The sequence below is a fragment of the Panthera tigris genome, chromosome F2 (assembly GCF_018350195.1).
Source record: "Panthera tigris isolate Pti1 chromosome F2, P.tigris_Pti1_mat1.1, whole genome shotgun sequence".
NCBI lineage: Eukaryota > Metazoa > Chordata > Mammalia > Carnivora > Felidae > Panthera > Panthera tigris.
The window spans coordinates 71,441,713-71,459,241 of NC_056676.1; the positions used below are offsets into that span (position 1 = coordinate 71,441,713).

The 17,529-nt window shown below is 54.3% G+C and overlaps 1 protein-coding gene across 5 annotated transcripts in view; it reads right to left on the bottom strand.

Moving 5' to 3' along the window:
* Positions 1-4,024: 4,024 nt before the first annotated feature.
* ASAP1 (ArfGAP with SH3 domain, ankyrin repeat and PH domain 1) overlaps positions 4,025-17,529 on the bottom strand; it is a 310,634-nt gene continuing 297,129 nt past the window's right edge. For all 5 annotated transcript variants that reach the window (XM_042973136.1, XM_042973135.1, XM_042973134.1 and 2 more), the window contains 4 exons: positions 16,972-17,030; positions 11,172-11,671; positions 9,120-9,242; positions 4,025-6,686 (listed from right to left, as the gene is read on the bottom strand). In XM_042973136.1, the coding sequence (XP_042829070.1) occupies positions 6,612-6,686; positions 9,120-9,242; positions 11,172-11,671; positions 16,972-17,030 (757 nt within the window). In that variant the 3' untranslated portion in view covers positions 4,025-6,611. The remainder of the gene's footprint in view (positions 6,687-9,119; positions 9,243-11,171; positions 11,672-16,971; positions 17,031-17,529) is intronic.

Consider the following 17,529-nt stretch of genomic DNA (forward strand, 5'->3'; position numbering starts at 1 on the left):
TCAGTGAATTTTCACAAAGTGAAGAAGCGTGTGAGCTGCACCCCGAGGAACAAATAGAATAGGATCTGTACCCCAAAGTCTGTCCCCCAGCGTCCCCTGCAGGATTCCCTTTGGGCAACCGCGATTCTGACTTGTAACCACACGGATACGTTGTTTCTTTTTGTTAGGTAGAATCGAAGGTGAACTCTAATTTAGAGTCTGGCGTCCTGCACTCGACCCTGGGACATTCACCTCTATTGTCTGTATAATGATCATCCTCATCACATGGTGCGATGAATCCCCAGGTTACACGGCCGTTGCACCGTTGATGGACATTTGGGCGGTTTCTAGGTTTCTACCGTTATAATAGTCCTGCTAAGGACACTCTATTCTTTCAGCCAGCACGAGCACACATTTCTCCCGGGGAGTCTACGGGTCCAGGGGCAAGTTCAGCTTCGGTAGACAGATTCTCAGCCGATCTCACTTTCACTCTGTTCCTATTTTCTGCCTCCTGCCTTATCTTCCCTCTCCTTGCAAGCTGGCCCGCCACGCCAGCACCTTCCACTTTGGCACGGACCAGACCAGGCCTTGGCTTCAGGCGGGAAAGTGAACCCCAGGCCGCCGACACTAGCCTGGAAGGGAAAGCAGGATAGGCGGCATATACACCTGTTGCTCTGTCACCTCTAGAGCTTTCTCTCTGGAGCCGTGAAACGAGATCCCTGCTGGTACAGGCGGCAGGGCAGGCCAGGGGAGTCCTGGCGTCTGAGTTTTCTAAGTGGTTCCAGCTGAGCAGGAACGAAGCTTGCACATTTGGACAATGCATTCTTGTGAATCTTTGTTCTGAGGCTTAGTGCGCCATAAAAAGAGGTCCATTGTCAAGCCGCCTGTTTACTGGGTGGGAGTCAGCAGTATGCAGTGCAAGTGGGCAGAGCAAATGTGGATCAGAGGCTCCCTGGCCTTGGCCCTCGCTGGGGTGGGTGCTCCCCACGCCCTTGAAAGCACGATGCTTCCCCTGCTAACGTGACCCTCCCCCTCCCCCAACGGCCGGTGCCTTTGCCGGGTTCCTGCGTTCACTCACTCAAGGGATGCCTAGCAAGGACCAACTGCGTGTCGAGCTTTGCGCACATTTGTGGTTCTGATCTCTCACCTGTCCCTGGGGAAAGTGGGGTTTCAAGTTCCTGTCGTTTTTGAGGATGACGGGGACCGCGCCCCCGGTTGGTGGGTGGGAATCACCTGTGGATGCCGGCTAGATGCAGGCTCAGAACGACCCCGAATCTCCAGGCACAGGGCCCCGGAGTCTGACTCGAATACTGAAGCCCCCTCTCCCCGCCCGCCCCGATGATGCTAGCCACCCAGCCTGAGAACCTGCCCCTAACGTATTTTCAGCGTGCGGACGGCTTATTCTGAGATCCACTTGGACCTGTGAGGCAACATGTAAAATTCTGCCCACAGAAGCTTGCCCACCGGCAAGCTTTCTCCCCAGGCGGTTTTGCAGGTCAGAGTTTTGGCCTCCTGAGCCTCTGCCTAGGGTTTGCTGTGGGGTAAGGTTTTTTGCAAAACAGCTGTGTTTATCTGAGCTTTAATTCCTGTTTTCAGGAGCTTAAGTGTTTCAATGTTGCACACGGGGCTGCTGTGCTCACAGATATACACTGGCTTGCTCACTGTTGCCTTTTGGTCACTTTCATGTGCACCAGGCCCCCCCCCCCCCCCCCCCCCCCGCCGCAGAGCAGATCTAAGGAATACTCCCCTGCAGGGCCCTCGGATCCGCCTACTTCATTGCACTTCGTGGTTCACCCCTGCCTGTGGGGCTAACCTGTCCATAGAAGGCTGGGGGTGGGGTGGCATTGACCCAAGTTCCCTTCAGAAATGGCAGCCAGGGAGCCTACTAGCAGCACACAGGCAGCGCGGGGTCATGGCTGGCGGCCACACGGGCCCTGACCTCAGGGTTCAAGTCTGGTCTCCGCCCTTTGGTTAGCAACTTGACTCTTGGCCAGTTACGACTTGACCTCCCTAAGCTGCAGCCTGCTCGTCTTTAAAGAGGGGAGGAGACCAGGCCAGGTTCCTGGTGCTACAGAGATGAGTCTGGCCGTGCCCCAGGGCCTCAGTGCAGGTGAGCGGTCACTGGGGCAGGCGGGTGCACCTGTTACTTGCGGGGGGGGGGGCTGCTCCAGCCGTTGCAGGGGAGCATCGCTCTCCCGCCAGCCTCCATGCGAGCTCTGTGCCTTTCACCCTCTCGGTCAGTGGGGGCCTGTAGCAGGAGCGCAGACTGAGGGCCCCAGGGACGCCCCCCACCGGGTGGGCCCCACGGTCATCAGTGCTTCTCTGTCCCCCTCCCCCTGAGGGCTTCTCAGGGACAGAGCTTTGGGGTTTGTCTTTGCAACTACAGGTCTGGCATCGTCTCAACACACAGAGAATACCTACCTGGGGAATGTACGAGCTCGGATATTTAAGGTAAGGCAACCTCCCCTCCAGCCCAGGCTGCTGCTGGACAGGCCGGACTCAACGTGTCCCCCACCGTGGGGCTGTGCGAGTGAGCACATGGTCAGCTGCAGAGAGGGGAGCCCCTCGGCCCTGAGTTACCTACATGCTGAGACCTGGAAAGGTCAGATACCAGGCCGGGTGGGTGAGGACACACGCAGTGGGGAGGGGGCAAATTGGAGAGGTTGAATTAGAATTACCGTCTCCGCTATCCACGCAGGCCACATTCTGGAAGGAAGATCTAGGATTGGGGAAGAGGAGAAACAAGTAGGGCAGGGAGTGGGGGTGGGAGGAGGCTGTTGCCGAGGCCACAAGGACCTGGGCTCGCCCTGCTGCCATCAGTGACCTTGAGCAAGTCCCTTCAGCCCCATGCGCGGATTTCCTCATCTGAAGATGTGCCCCAAGAGGATTCTCGCTGCACAGGAGACTGAATGCGCATACGGGAAACACAGGCTCATCAACCATCTAGTGTTCCAAGGGCCGAAGGCAAGGAGATCAGAGTTCCTCTGGTTTCTGGCGTCACTGGGGGAGGAATGTCCGAGGCAGCTCGCAGTATCCTGGAGGGGCTGCCTCCGAGGCGGGCAAGTCCGTTAATTTCAGCAGACACCTACCAGGTTTAAAACAATATAGAACCGATGTAACCACTGCAGCACTGATTTGAGAGAAAGCCGGCTTCCCCTTTGCCTGAACTATCCAGATAATTACATTAGCCTGTCCCAGAAATAGCCTGATAGTCACTGGTGTCCACACCGAAGCCCATCTTCCCCATCAGCACCGTCTGTAGGCTTTATCTGGTCTAGGTGTGTGATAGGCACTAACCTCCACCAACGAGGAACCCGAAGGAATGCCAGGCCAACACTCGAGAGTGTTCAGTGTTGTCGCCTCCAGCCGTTTTCCACCTCTGCTTCCAGGCTGGAATGCTGCGATGGATCCTAGGACGGCACCGGGGCCAGAACCACTCACTTGGACCCAGACTCGGTTGTTTACCAGCCACGGCATGTCCTGCAGGGCAGTGAGGCTTTCTGGGCCTCCTTTTTAATTTTTTTTTTTTAATGTTTTATTTATTTTTGAGACAGAGAGAGACAGAGCATGAGCAGGGGAGGGGCAGAGAGACAGGGAGACACAGAATCCAAAGCAGGCTCCAGGCTGTTGGCACAGAGCCCGACGCGGGGCTCGAATCCATAAACTGTGAGATCATGACCTGAGCCGAAGTCGGACGCTCAACTGACTGAGCTACCCAGGCACCCCCCTCCTTTTTAAACTCTGTAAAGCTGAGAGGTGTGTGCCTCTTGCTGGGGGGGCAGGGCTCTCCCCTCTTCACATAAAAAGGAGAAGTGGGTGCATGGAGGTGGGAGTGGGAACGGGGGGGGGGTGGGCAAAATGCAGAGGACTTGTTTTGTAAGCCCAGGAAAGTGATGGACATCTTTATGTCTCCAAAGCTTTGACACAGGAATGGCTGTGTTATCTACCCACCCACCCGCCGCCCCAAAGCACAGCCAAGCAGGAGCCCTGATTCTCTCCGAATGGAACAGAGTGGACGACTCACAAAATGGCTTGATTTCAGATGTTTGGGATCAACTGAGAATATGTTTATTTAAAAGCAATTTTAAATATTAAAAAAAGTAGAAATTAACACATACAGTACTGAAAAACGGTCACATTAACTCCGTGTGAAATGACAAGTGTACTGATGCCTCGTGGTAACACCCAGACGAGAGTTTGGAATTTATCTAGCGGCACTACGGGGTTCCTATACAACGTGTAGAAGTTCTAGGCAATAAAAAAATAAATAGCAATTGCTGTTCAACAGTAAAATAAGACACAGGCTATTTGCAGAACGTAACTTTCCCCTCTGGGGGAAAAAAGAACTAATTAACTATTTTTTTTCCCCATAAGGTTCCATACCTTCAAAATACTATATCATGTACAAAATTGCAGATAGTGGCTCGCTGAGTTTCAGAACAAAGATTCTAACTCGACCAAGATCACCAAAGGTACTTGTCCCTAGCTTTCCTATGTCTCGCGGTAAGCTGGATTAGACAGAACGCAAATTCCTCACGGAAAACAAAAAACCAGAAAGAAAAACACAGAAGGTATCGGAAAAAAACCCAAAGGAACAACTGCATCTGTGGAAGGAGGAGAAAGAACAGACAAGGACTCCGTGTAATTTTAGACATCTAGGTTTTGAGTTTTTTAGAAAACCAGTTTATTTTGAGATCGGCTGAAAATACCATGGGCCACAAAGACGAACGGTTCTTCAATGCAACTCGGAACGCGTACTTGAATGAACCAGGACGCTCCGTGACTCGGGACCGACGGCCCCGTGAGCCGCCTGGCTCCTGACGCAGGCGGGCTGTGCGCGGCTCGCGGGGGCCGCCGGGCCAGCAACTGCTCAAAACCACTTTCCAGGAACAGCTGGGAAGTCGCGGTGCGGGTGCGTTCACGCAAGGTTTCTTTGTGAGGTGGGTGTTCGGAGTTTTCGCGGCGATCCCTTCAGCAGAGCCGGGCTCCCTACCACTCCCTGAGCGCTGTGGTCCAGGGGGCTTTTCCCACGGGCGCGGGCGGGAGTGCGCGTCTGTGCAACGAGCGTTTCTAAGCCACGCGCTGCCGAGGTTCCCTGCTTAAAAACACCAGCTTTCTATGCTGTTGCCAACAAAGCGGTTTAAGCAAACGCGATGCCACGAGGACACACGGGCCTCGGAATCCAGAGGGCGGCCCCGCCGACTGGGGAACGCTGAAAAGAACGTGCTCTTTTCAGAACCCAGACCGGCGGACAAGACCGAGCGCGCAGGGCGCCCTCAGCGGCCTGATGGCCGCGACTGGGACGGAGAGAACACGGAGGGAGGCTCGCTGCGGGAAGAGCGCCGGTTCACGGCGGCGTTCGAGCACTTGGCCGCGACCTGCCTTGAAGGGAACGGGTTTACTGAAGTCAGCTTAAGGCCGGAAGCCTCACCTACGCCTCGGGTGTCATCAAAAGCACGGAGGAACAGGAGGCTGGCTTCAGCACCCGGATCCTATGGGGGGGTCGGGGGGAAGCCGTGTGAAGGGCCGACTGTTAAATTCTTCTTGAATCCTCTCTTACAGGTTTAAATTGATCAAGGACAAAACTGACAAAATAATGAATTTAAACTGGTGTATCAGGTGCTTTAACACATCGGGAGGATGCTAATTCGTAACGGGATACGCAGCTTCACGCTCTGAGAAGGCCAAATGACTGACTAGAAACGGGTATTGTCGCAACCTTATAATTTCTGCTTTAATGGCGATCAAGTTTAAAAAATGTACAGTTCAACTTGTCCGTACTGTTCCTTTATAAAAGGCAGATCTCAGGTAAGCTTCTAAATGCATGCATAATGTAGAGGCTAATGTTTCCTGGCGGTCCTCGGTTCCTGAAAGTTGAACTTCACCAGATGTGTTTTAAGCTTTTGTCAAAATAGTCGTGAAGGATATGTTATTTCTGCATAATGAGGTAATATCTCAGGGGCGGGCACTCGTCACCGTAAGACAGGATAAACCGACCGCACCTAGCCTGCCCGAGGCGGTGGGGACGGTCAACTGCCACCAAAGGGTTTGGGCCGGTGAGTATTTTATTTTGCTGAAGGAGCAACACTTACGTTTAACCGAGCACTTCTCTGTAATAAATACCAAAGTAGGTTTTTGTGGCTGTGAACCGTGTACACAGACCGCTACAGGCCGTTCTGTCACGGAGCTAATTTCACCTGGAGAACAGAACCCACCTCTCTGCTAATGTTGCGTTTTCAGTAACACAATGGAGAATACTGTTTTGTTAGGAACACGAGTCAATTCTACGCCTTTCAACGGCTGCTGGAGACCACTTCTCCTTGCGAAGCCAGCAGCTGCTATATTCCTGTTTCTGTCTGTCTGCTTGGAAAACAGCATAGAGATGTTAAGTGCTAGACGCCAGGGATGGCTTTGGCAAACCAGTAAGGCGCGCCGGGTCCCAGGGCTACCCTAATACTGGCGAAGGCGGAAGACCACAGACTATTTACAACACACACTGCGTTCCCCTCCTGAGGCGGCCCTGGAGTGAGTCCCTCGTTCTGTAACAGCAGCTATATACACGTGTGCACGGGAGTACGTGGAGGCGGCAGTCTTGCGTGAAGATGTGGACAATCTCAAGGTCCTGCTCTTTGCTAGTCAGACAGGATGTGAACAAAGGACACTGGAAAGACCCCCTTCCTTTCAGGCTGTCCTTCGATATGCCCGATCTGCGGGGAGAAAAGAGTCGTCAGTCTGCAGGCGGCCCACGGGCCTGGGGTGCCCCCTCAACCTGGTGAGCTATAGGGCGCTAATGACAAGAAAATACGTGCAGCAATAACAGAGGAAGGTAGGACACGCTCAGCGCTTCTCCAGGACCTCACGGCGCCCGCACGCCAGCCCCAAGGGAGGGGAGCGTCCGCGCCCGGGGCCCGAGGTCCCACACGGGCTGCAGACTCCACGGTCCGTGCTCTTAACCAGGGCGCTCAACCGGCTCTCCCGCTGAGCCTCCTGGAACAAGCCTTGCTAAGCCTTGTCTGAAAAATGGGGCTAAAGGACCCTTTCTCCTCAGGACCCTCGCGAGGTTACACGAAAACCCACACAGATTCGAAGGGCTGGCTTGCAGACCAGACCTGCTCGTTCTGGCTGCTGTGGGGGAAGGAGACCGATAAGGTCTGAGATGGACGGTGGCCTGGGGTCACTTTACGGTCTGCTACCCGAGCCTGTGAGCCACAGTGCCCAGCAAGAACCTCCTAATTAGCTCAGTTAGGTCCCCATTAATTGCATGAAGGAGAATCCTGTCACGAGCCTTCAGAGCAAAGAGGACACGCACACTGGCTTTAAAGGACAAAAGCAGAGAGTGGACAGATGGTGGCGTTAGGGACCAGGTCGGCTCTCACCTTCATCTACGAAACACCCGCAATGTGGACGTCGGCTGAGGCAGGAGCTGTGGGGGGAGCCCAGGGCTGGTTCCTTTATTCACCGGCTCTTTGACCTGGGGCAGCCCCCGGGGCCCCCCTGGGCCGTGGGGCATGGGCTTCTCATCTTGGAGGCGGAGCTAACGGTAAGACCTGACCTGCTCACCTCGGGCGTCTTACTCAGCTGGCGTCAGGCACGTGAGAGGGTTCTGTCCATCAGAAATCGCTGGTGCCGTGCACGGCATTATTTTTATGTCTGCTTTGGCAGATGTGCTGACACTACAAACTTTCCACTTACTCCCTCTGGATCCTCTGCTGTCCTCACCACTTTCTTAGCAAGGGATCTGGTCGCCGCTTGCTTATAATAACATCACCGTATCATCAAAGGGCATCCTTGTGGGGAGGGGTTATTCACGGCCCATTTCTGAGCAGGAAACAGGCCTCCAGAAGGGACATGCCTCATCCCAGGCCACAGGGCGTTGTGAGTGACTCCCACGGGGTCTTCAGAGCCCATCTCCTTGTCATGACTCTCTAGCAGGCTCCACCCCAGGAGGAGGCCCGATCCTAACAGAGGCAGGAGGGGCCCGGGGCTATCCCCACTTGTCCCTCTGGAGCAGGGGGGAGGCACCTCATCCCTCCGGCCGGGGCTTCCCAGCTTCAGCACTCCTGACACCCAGGCCAGCAGCTCTGTTCTCCCAGCACTGCAGCACCCTGGCTTCTACTTGCCAGAGGCCCAGAGCGTCCCCGCTTCCCAGGTCCCCAGCGTCGCTGCTTCAGTCCCAGCAAAATCTCTGTCACTGTGATCGAGAATCTGCAGTCCCTCTCCAGGCCCAAAGGCAGAAAAGCCAAAGGTACACACCTGTGTGTGTGTGTGTGTGTGTGTGTGTGTGTGTGTGCGCGCGCGCGCATACGTGCACGTGTGCTCTGGGCTCTAGCAGGCTCTGCTGGCAACTGTGAACCACAGGTCCCTTCCCAGCAGACAGAACGGGGTCCCTCTGGGCAGGTGGGGTGCAGGCTGCCAAGGAAGCAGAACCTCCAGACTGATGCTGGGAACGATCAGAGGACACCATCCCTGATGCCTCCGGCCAGTTGTCACGGGAGGCCCACTCCCGTGGCAGCCAGGACAGCATAGACCTGTCGGCTGCCCTTACAGCTACCGAGAATCTCCAAACAGCCGCTGTGTGAGGGTGACGGTGCCTTTCCGTTCTGACACCTGGGCAGCAGTTTTAATGAAAAAGGGATTTTTATAGATATTTTCACTTAATCCTCTAAAATCAAGTGAGGAAGGTCTGATGGCCCACTTTACAAAGACAGGCCTGCAGGGTGGATTAAGGACCGAGCCTGGGGACAGGGCAGTGGTAAACAGGGACGCAGGCCTCCGAGCCTGAGCCCGGGACGGTGTGTTTTGGGGAGCAGGGCATCGGGCGTCGGGGTCAGAGACGGTCCCGAATCCAGCTGCCTACCATGCTGAACTGTCCTGAGCTCTTCCAGTGAAACGGCAGCAAATACCTGCGGCTCATGGGGGGCATGATAACAAGGTTGTAAAGCAGATGCGTGCGGTAATTCTCCTGAGCCAGTTTCGAAGCCCCACGGCTCTGTTCCTAGCACGACAGCGGTGACAGAAGACACCCAGCGACCACACCAGAGTGGTAAGCGAGGCGGCCGGCAGGATCCTGGCGCCGGGCGCTGCTCCTCATCGCGGGGCGGGCACCCCCCGCCCCCTACCCCCCGCCCCCTGGTACGTACCCACCACTCCTGGTCTTCCTCCCCCGTGACCACAATCACTTCCCCCTCCATGAAGGTGAGCTCATCGTCATTGTCCGCCTGGCAGTCGTAGATGGTCTTCACTCTCCTCACCTTGTTTTTGCCCTTCAATAAAGAAACTGGGTTTTAGCTGAAAAAAGGACACGCAGACCTCGGCGTGGGCTTTAACCTCCCCGAGCCTCGACTTCTCCCCTGTGGGAGGGGAGGCAGGTCTGCCAGGCGCCCAGGTGCTGTGCGCCGCCTCCCTCTTCCCCGAGCTCTGGGACGGAGCGAATTATGGGCGGGGATCAAAACGCAGCTCCACCGAAAGCCATGAGGCACCCTGCCCTCCCCCCACCCACAACAGCAGCTTGCAGAGATGACAGCAGAGGGTAAAAATGGTGCCGGGAAACATGATGTAAAGAAGAATGTGCATCTTCTGCAGACTGAACGCACGACATGAACACATTTCTCAGTCCCCTCACGCAAAGTACCAAGTCAGCACATGCTGGGGAACCAGGATGCAGCGGCCTGGGTGGGAGGCTTCCAGGCAGTTCCCAACAATGTTTTAACGTCTGATCACTTTTCCCTTGGGCTTTTATCTGTTCTGGTTTTTTGCAAACAGAAAGATGGAAATAGAGAAATCATCTTCGAAAGGAGGTTTCTGGTGCCCTGCTCGTTAAATAATTAGTATTACAAAAGGCGAGGTGTGGGGCACCTGGGTGGCTCAGTCGTTTAGGCGTCCGACTTCGGCTCAGGTCATGATCTCACGGTTCGTAGGTTCGAGCCCCACATTGGGCTCTGTACTGACAGCTCGGAGCCTGGAGCCTGCTTCAGGTTCTGTGTCCCCACCCCCCCCCCGCCCCTCCCCTGCTTGTGCTGTGTCTCTCTCTCTCTCATTTAAAAACCCCCCAAAACCAAGCAGTGTCTCTCAGTGTTTTGGGTCAGCTGACTCCTCCTCTGCATGCTCTGGGCTGTCCCTCAGCCACCCCCTTCCTCTCTGCAGCCCCTCCCGGGGCCGGTGACGCTGGAGGAGCGGCGGCCAAGGCGTCTCAGCTCCGAGGCCCGTAGGCGAGAATTTACAATGGGGAGGATGAAACGACAGCGTCAGACAACTGTGCAAGCGCGTGGTGTGGGCCGGAAACTGCACCCGGCGAGGCCAGCAGCGGCGCCCAGGGTCTCGGAGGTTGCCTTCGGGGAGAGTGAGCGCACGTGCCACACCGCCCAGGGCGGCCTCCGAGCCGTGGACAGGGGGCTGTGTTGGTCCCTCCTCTCCTCCGGGGCGAAAGGGACACACTTCTGCTGCAACGCTGTTCTTACAGAGGGCGAGGGCAGAACCGCACGCAGCGGGCGGCCCTTCTGCTCCCTCGGGGACTGTGCTCCTTGGCCTGGGCCGCCAGTGCCCCCCACCAAGGGCACGCTGAATCTTCCTGGAGCCCTGCCCCAAAGAAGGGTTTTTTGGGCAAAAAGCATTTTTATATTAGAGTAAAACCGACATATTACAGAGTAGGAAGCGTTTCATGAAAACGAGGGAGTGTGAGATTTCAACCGAGTTCTGCACGTGCAAGTCCCCTGGGCTTTGCCTCCACCTCCTCCAGGAAGATGCGGCGAGTAGCAGAGAGCAGATCTGCAGAATCCGGAGACGGAACCTGCTCTCCTGTGACTCTAGGAGAGGAGGACTCTGGTCCTCCAGGCTCTTGGAGCTGAGTGTCTGCAAGGTGCCAGCTTGGTGCCACTGTCACTGCACTTAACTGCCTGTGAGCTGGCTCGGTGACTGCACTGGCTCCTTTCTGTGTACGGGGAAACTGAGGCTCCGAGAGGGTAAGTAACGGGCCCAGGCCACGCAGTCGGAGCGTGCGCCGAAGGCAGGTCCTGAGCCCCCCCCGCTGGAGTGCAACGCCCGTGTCCCTGACCGCCGGGCTCTGCTCTGGCTCGATGCCAGGGGAGGCGAGCAGGCCTGTGCTGCTTCTGGGCCCGCTGGAGCACGTGCCCTCCCGCGGGGCCCCGGAGCGCAGCAGCGGGCTCACGAAAGCCTCAAACGCGGCGCCTACCCACCGTATTGATTTTCCTGGGCAGCGGGACGGGCGTCTCTGGCAGAGTGGGCGTGAGGTCGTTGGAGTCTTCGGATGCTTGCTTTTGGATGGTGTCTCGGGACTGCACGTTCGGGGAGAGATCCACCGGGTGTGACTTCTGGGTGACGTCTGGGGGCTGCTGGGCCTTGGGCGACACGTCCCCAGCCTGGGACTTCGCCAGCAGGTCTCCCAGCTGCGGTTTGGGAGGGAGGTCCTTCATCTGTGGCTTGGGGGGTAAGTCTGCCAGCTGGGGCTTGGGGGGCAGGTCTCCCAGCTGGGGCTTGGGGGGCAGGTCTCCCGGCTTAGGAGGCAAATCTCCCATTTGGGGTTTGGGACCCAGTTCTGTGGGCTTCGGGGGCAGGTCTCCGGGTGGTGGCTTCTGTGGTAAGTCTGCCAACTGTGAGGACTTCTGAAAGATCTCGGGCGGGATGTTGGCTTTGTCCAGGGAGAGGTGATGGCTGGTTTCTGTTTTCCTTAGTGCCACTGTGGGAAGCAACCACAGAGAGGGAGGTCACTGGAGGGCACCACGAGGCGGGGAAGCGCTGCCCCCTCCATCCATCAGTCCCCAGGAGGACCGAGGGACAGTGAGTGGCCACTCCGGGGCCGGACCCAGGCACACACTGCCCGTCCTTAGAAGATAAAAGTTGGAGGCCTGGAAGGCGTCCACATTACAGTGTGTTATTTCACACCTCAGTTATGTAGGAACGGGATGTGCAAACTAATCCAGAATTAAAAAACATGACTGTTTAAATTAAAAAAAAAAAACAGCAACCATAATACAAACAGGTTATAAAGTTTTCCACAAGCCTACCACCTAAATGTAGCCATTTAAAGTAAGGGGACAGGATGTCTGGGTGGCTCAGTCGGTTAAGCATCCGACTTTGGCTTGGGTCATGATCTTGAGGTTTGGGAGTCTGAGCCCCACGTCAAGCTCTCTGCTGTCGGCACGGAGCCCACTTCAGATCCTCTGTCCCCCTCTCTCTGCCCCTTCCTTCCCAAATAAACAAAAAATACAGTACTGGGTCATATTTCCTCCTGGACTTTTCTGTATGTTTTCCACAGATAAAATGTTTATCTGCCTTTATCTATACGCTGCTTTAGGAAGAGTATTTGCCAGTTCAATAAAGTTCCTTTGGCAACAGTATGTACTTTTTAATGTTGCGTTCTGTTCTGTGGCTGTGTCATAATTTATGATGAATTCCTCACGTTCACACGTTTCACACGCTACATAAGGTAAGAGATGAAAAGGCTTCTCCCCTCACCCACCCCAATCCTTCGAGGTAACCTCTGCAACGTTTTGGTGACACAGGTCCTTCTACTTATGAATGTATCTTTTAAAAACCCTACGTGGCATTTTCACGTACTTTGCAACTTTGTTTTCTGCCTATTTAATGTGTTTGGGAGGATTTCCTAGGCAGGTCCCCCCCACTCCCTGTGTGGCTGCGGCCGGAATACCGCACCGCCTGGGGATTTCAGTTCGTCAAACCATACCCACAGCTCTACTGGTAGGACCCAAGATCCTACGGACATGTCCAAGGCCACTCCACCCAGTACTTACCTGCTGTGTGATCTTGGGCAGATTACACAACCTCCCTGTGCCTCACCTTCCTTATTTCTAAAACATGAGTCAGTACAGGTCAAGAGTTTGCCAACAGGACCTGGCAGGCTCTAAGCATTATATAAGAGCATTATCACACTGTCAGACAGGGTTGCTGGAGGCGAGGGTTCACATTTTCACTTATTCTTATAACTCGGGCTCCTGGTACAGAGCCAAGTACACAGTAGACATTCATTCAGCAAGGAAGTAGCTGACTAAGGCACATGGAGTAAGTCAAACTAAGGACGCTATTCTAAAAGTACAACATATTCCCAAAGATATTCTCAAAATTTATTAAAAAAAAAAAAGAAATAAAAGATGAATGCTGGTGTTGTAAACTGTTACAGGCTGTACCGTAGCTGTTTCTGCTCATGGCCTGCTCAGCCATGTCCCTTCCTAAGGAAATCAAATTCAAGGGCACGCTGCTCGCGGGCTGGCCCTTGAGCTCCAGCTGGCGTGGCTGAGCTCAAAGAGTTCAAGCAAGCCAGATTCCTCTCTCGCAAGTCACCAACGGGGCGAGCGCAAGGCAGAGGCTGGCAATGACGGGGCAAAGCTGGGGGATCCCCCGAGGCGGTGGGCGTGGCAAGCCTCTCTGTGAGCCACTCCTGGGGGAACAGACACTAAGTCCTGGGGAGAGAGAACCCCAAACCATGCAGCTCCAGTGCAAGGAATCTATCCTAGAAAAAGGATCAAAGCCAGGCCATGAGATGCTCGCACTTGAATGTTCAGCACTGCACCGGTCACAGCGCCAAAGCTTCATGCTGTGTGGACGTAGAACGACCAGGCCTACGTAGCCCCTCATGGCACCAGACAATGGACTATGATGCAGCCGGTAAAAGCCGGATGGTGTGTAATTTGTTATGGAGAATGTTGTTGATTTGTTGTGTGAAAAAAAACAAACCAACAACAACTCCAGCTTAAATCGAAACCTAAAACAAAGCACAGAATAAAGGATATATACCAAATTGTTTTTATATTGGCGGATAGAAGACTTCGGGTGATTCGTGTTTTTCTTCTTTTTTTGGTTGTATTTTTTGAAAACCTTCTGGAATGAATACATGTACTTTTGTAATAGGTAGAAACAAGATAAGGGGTTTCTTCCCTAGGGAAGCTTGCCCAACCTTTGGCTATTCTATTTCCAAGCTGGTTTTGCGTTTTCCCCTCTCGAATTAAAAGTCCTTTCTGAACTGCCTTTTTAACTCGGAAGGGTTGACAAGCTGATTGTCCCCGCAAACTGGACTCCAGAGAGCACGTTGCTAGAGTGAGGCCCAGTAAGAACAAAAAAGGAATGAGAAGTCCACCCTCCACCCCCACTCCTTGCAGAAACCTGGGAGGTTATGGTGTAGCTGGTTCGCATGGGCTGGACTGGGTGGAAAGCACGCGGATACAGCCCCTTTGAAAAGCAACATGACCCAGAGTCTGGCCTATTAAACACTCTTCCCTTGGCCGTGATCATTCTACTCCTGAGAATGGCTTCTAAGAGCATAACTGAGGAACAGGAAGCAGAGGAAGAAAAACCCTGCAAACTCCTGGCCCAGACTCCCAACAGAAGGGGTTGCTGCACACAGGCTTGTGTGACATTGGGCCGATACTCGACTGCCGGCCACTGGCCTCGTGGAGTGGTTTTGACAGGGGGGAGGACTGGATCCGGGCTTTGAGCACTGACAGCTGCACGCTTCCCACAAAGAGAGACCATCAGACGGCGTCCGCCTCTGGACAAAAGGACACCCAGCCCCCAGGCAGTAGCTCTGCTACGGTCTGAACCTGTATCTGACTGGGTCTCTAGGTCCCACGTCCAACTGACAGGAGAACCAGAGAATACAGGCACGTGTGAAAACAACCGCACGGGGATGCGGTCAGCAAATTCCAAACCGGAGAAACCTGTGAGGACAGATAACCCAGTTCCTTCCACAATAAATCACCGGGAAAGGAGAGACATGCAAGGGAAACCATGAGCCAAGACGCTCAAGAGACAAATCAGTCAGGTGTTAACATGTGGACCTTATTTCATTCTATCTTGTCTTAAACGATTTGTTAAAGAAAAAAAAGGGGGGGGGTGTGGGTTGCCTCAGTTGGTTGGGCGTCCGACTCTTGATTGTGGCTCAGGTCATGATCCCAGGGTTGTGGGATGGAGCCCTGTGTGGGGCTCTGCACTGAGAGTGGAGCCTGCTTGGGATTCTCTCTCTCTCTCTCTCTCTCTCTCTCTCTCTCTCTCTCTCTGCCCCCCCCCACCCCATTTCCCTCTCTTCCCCACTTGAGCTCTAAAATTAAAAAAAAAAGACAGGCATTTATGAGATAATTAGAAATGTAAACTGGGTATTTGAAAGTACTAAGAAATTTTTTATTTTTATTTATTTATTTATTTATTTATTTATTTAATTTAATTTTTTTTATTTTTATTTTTTGAGAGAGAGAGCACAAGCTTGGAACGCCGTTCCAGAGTTGGGGGGGGGTGGGGCTAGTGCATAAGCATGGGGTCCACCTGAGGACATGGCCTGCTGCTTCCTGGGTGCCAAGTACAGGCAGCCGGGGACATGTGGTGGTGAGTGTGGGGCAGAGTGGGCTTACGTCCTGTTCACGGAGAAAGCAGAAGCGAAGTTGTTTCGGGGAGAACAGGAGGTGTGAAGGACAGGAGAGCTACGGTGGTGGCAAGTCAGTAGATCCCGCGGATGGAGAGCACCGGGTCGCACCCGAGGCCCGTGTGAGCTCAGCGGTCTTGACCGCTTCTCGGACCGCTCTACGGTCCTGACTGTGCCCTCCAGCACGTCCAAGTGCGTGGAGTCAGCCCAGGGCTGGTCAAGCGGGCAGAGCCAGCACAGCAGGGGCACGGAAGGTGAGGGAGAGCACTCGGGGAGATTTTGGCTCCGGAGGGGATGTGGGACAGTGAGAAGGTGGCAGTGGCCAGGGTGGGGGTGTCACAGAAGGGGCTAAGAATCGCCAGGGTTTGGGTGCAGGAGGAAGGGAGCCGGACAGGCAGGTGGAAGGAATCAGTGGTGAGGCGTGATGGGCAGAGAAGAGTGCAGGGCTGAATGTGGGGCCGGTTGTGGAGGAGTGGTGACAGGGCCAGGGAAACACCTCAAACTTCTCTGGGATCAGGACAGCCCTCTGGGCTGAGGTTAAAAAACAACAACAACAATAAAACAATGACTTGAGATAAAGACTTCGTAAATCCAGGGGACGCTTCCTTTGTGTTCCTTGGAGAATGAACTGGCAGCCACCTGGGACTCCCTGGTACTACACAGGAGCCTGGGCAGCACCCCTCCAAATATGTCACTTTACTAAAGACCTCTGGAGCGGGGTGGATCCCAGCTCTCCACCACGAATCCCTCACTTTGACTTCTGGGGTCAAAGGTCTTGCCGTGGCCACCAAAACCCACGGAGCAGCCACGAGTCCTCTGAGCCTCCACCGGCACCTAACGTGGGCCCTCTGGCCTGTGGGCCTAGGTGAGGACGGGCAGAATGAACCAAGCACGTCTGGGGGTGTTCTCCCAGCTCCCAAGCAGGAGCTGGCAACAAAGAAGAGGGAGCAGATAAGGTGACGGGACGTGCTGGTCTTACGGATGAAAAGCTCCATCAGGATTAAAGAAGATTTGGTCAAAGGACCGAGTGTCTCTGCTTGGAGAGGAGGCAGCACTTAGAGACACTGCTTTCTTGTCCTTCTCAGAGCATGCGTCCCTCTGCTTTGCATGAGGGGTGCCATCCCAGGGAAGAATTTCTGTGCCCCCCAGCAGCAAGGTGCTTTCTGAAGCATGATCTCATTTCGTCCCCACGAAGCCTCACGAAGCAGGCATTCTTGCCCACATTTGCAAGTGAGGACTTGGAGGCTTCGGGAAGCTTCCGGGTCCACCGTCCAGGCGGCATGGTGAGTGAGCGGTAGAGCTGGTGCTGGTTCCCAGGTCTCTGACCATGTGTGCAAGGGAAGGAATGGCATGCCCATCCCTGGGATGATCACGTGCCTTCTGGAGAAGGACTGTGGTTTTTAGGAAAAGTATGGTGTTTTGCTAACCACAGAATCGGAGTTTATAAGTATCCTTCTTCATTGAACAAACATTAACTGGGCACCTGCCAGGTGCTGCTTCAGGCGTCTGGGACCAAGCCATGAACTAAAGAGACAGAGACACCTGTCCCCTGGAAGGCACAGTGAGTGATACTCCAGTTAGGTGAACACAAGAGAGAGGAGTCTTACCTTTCTGAGGTAGTTTAGGAAGAACTCTTGGGCCAAGGGCAGTCTTTGCAGAGCCGGTGCTGATTAATAAATAAGAATCATTTAGGATCTCAAAATGCTAGAATATCATTAATGATGTAATATTCAAGGAAATCATAGGAGTTTGGTGAATTCTCTAAAAACCCTTCCAAAATTTCTTTAATGAAAGATTACAGTCTATTTCCCACAATTCAAGATTTGCCTGGCCAGGGAGGACCCAGGACAGGATGAAAAGGCCAAGCCTGTGAAAGTGAAAACTGCCTGCCCTTCTCCCTGGACACCTGTCCACAGAAGTACCGACTGAGAGCATCTGTCCCCACAAAACCTCAGTCAGTCCTCTCATGGGATACAGTCTCTCAACCTAAGTCTTCAGCCCCCATGTCCAGGTGAGGAAAAACTGAAGTCTGTGGAGTTTCAGTGACCAGCAGAGGGTCCAAAGGCAGGCCAGGGTGGGGGAGGGGGGGACATAAATTCAGACCCCTCTCTGTCCATCGCCAGAGCCCTGATATCCTCCATGGCCCCAGAGCAGATTGTTTGGGT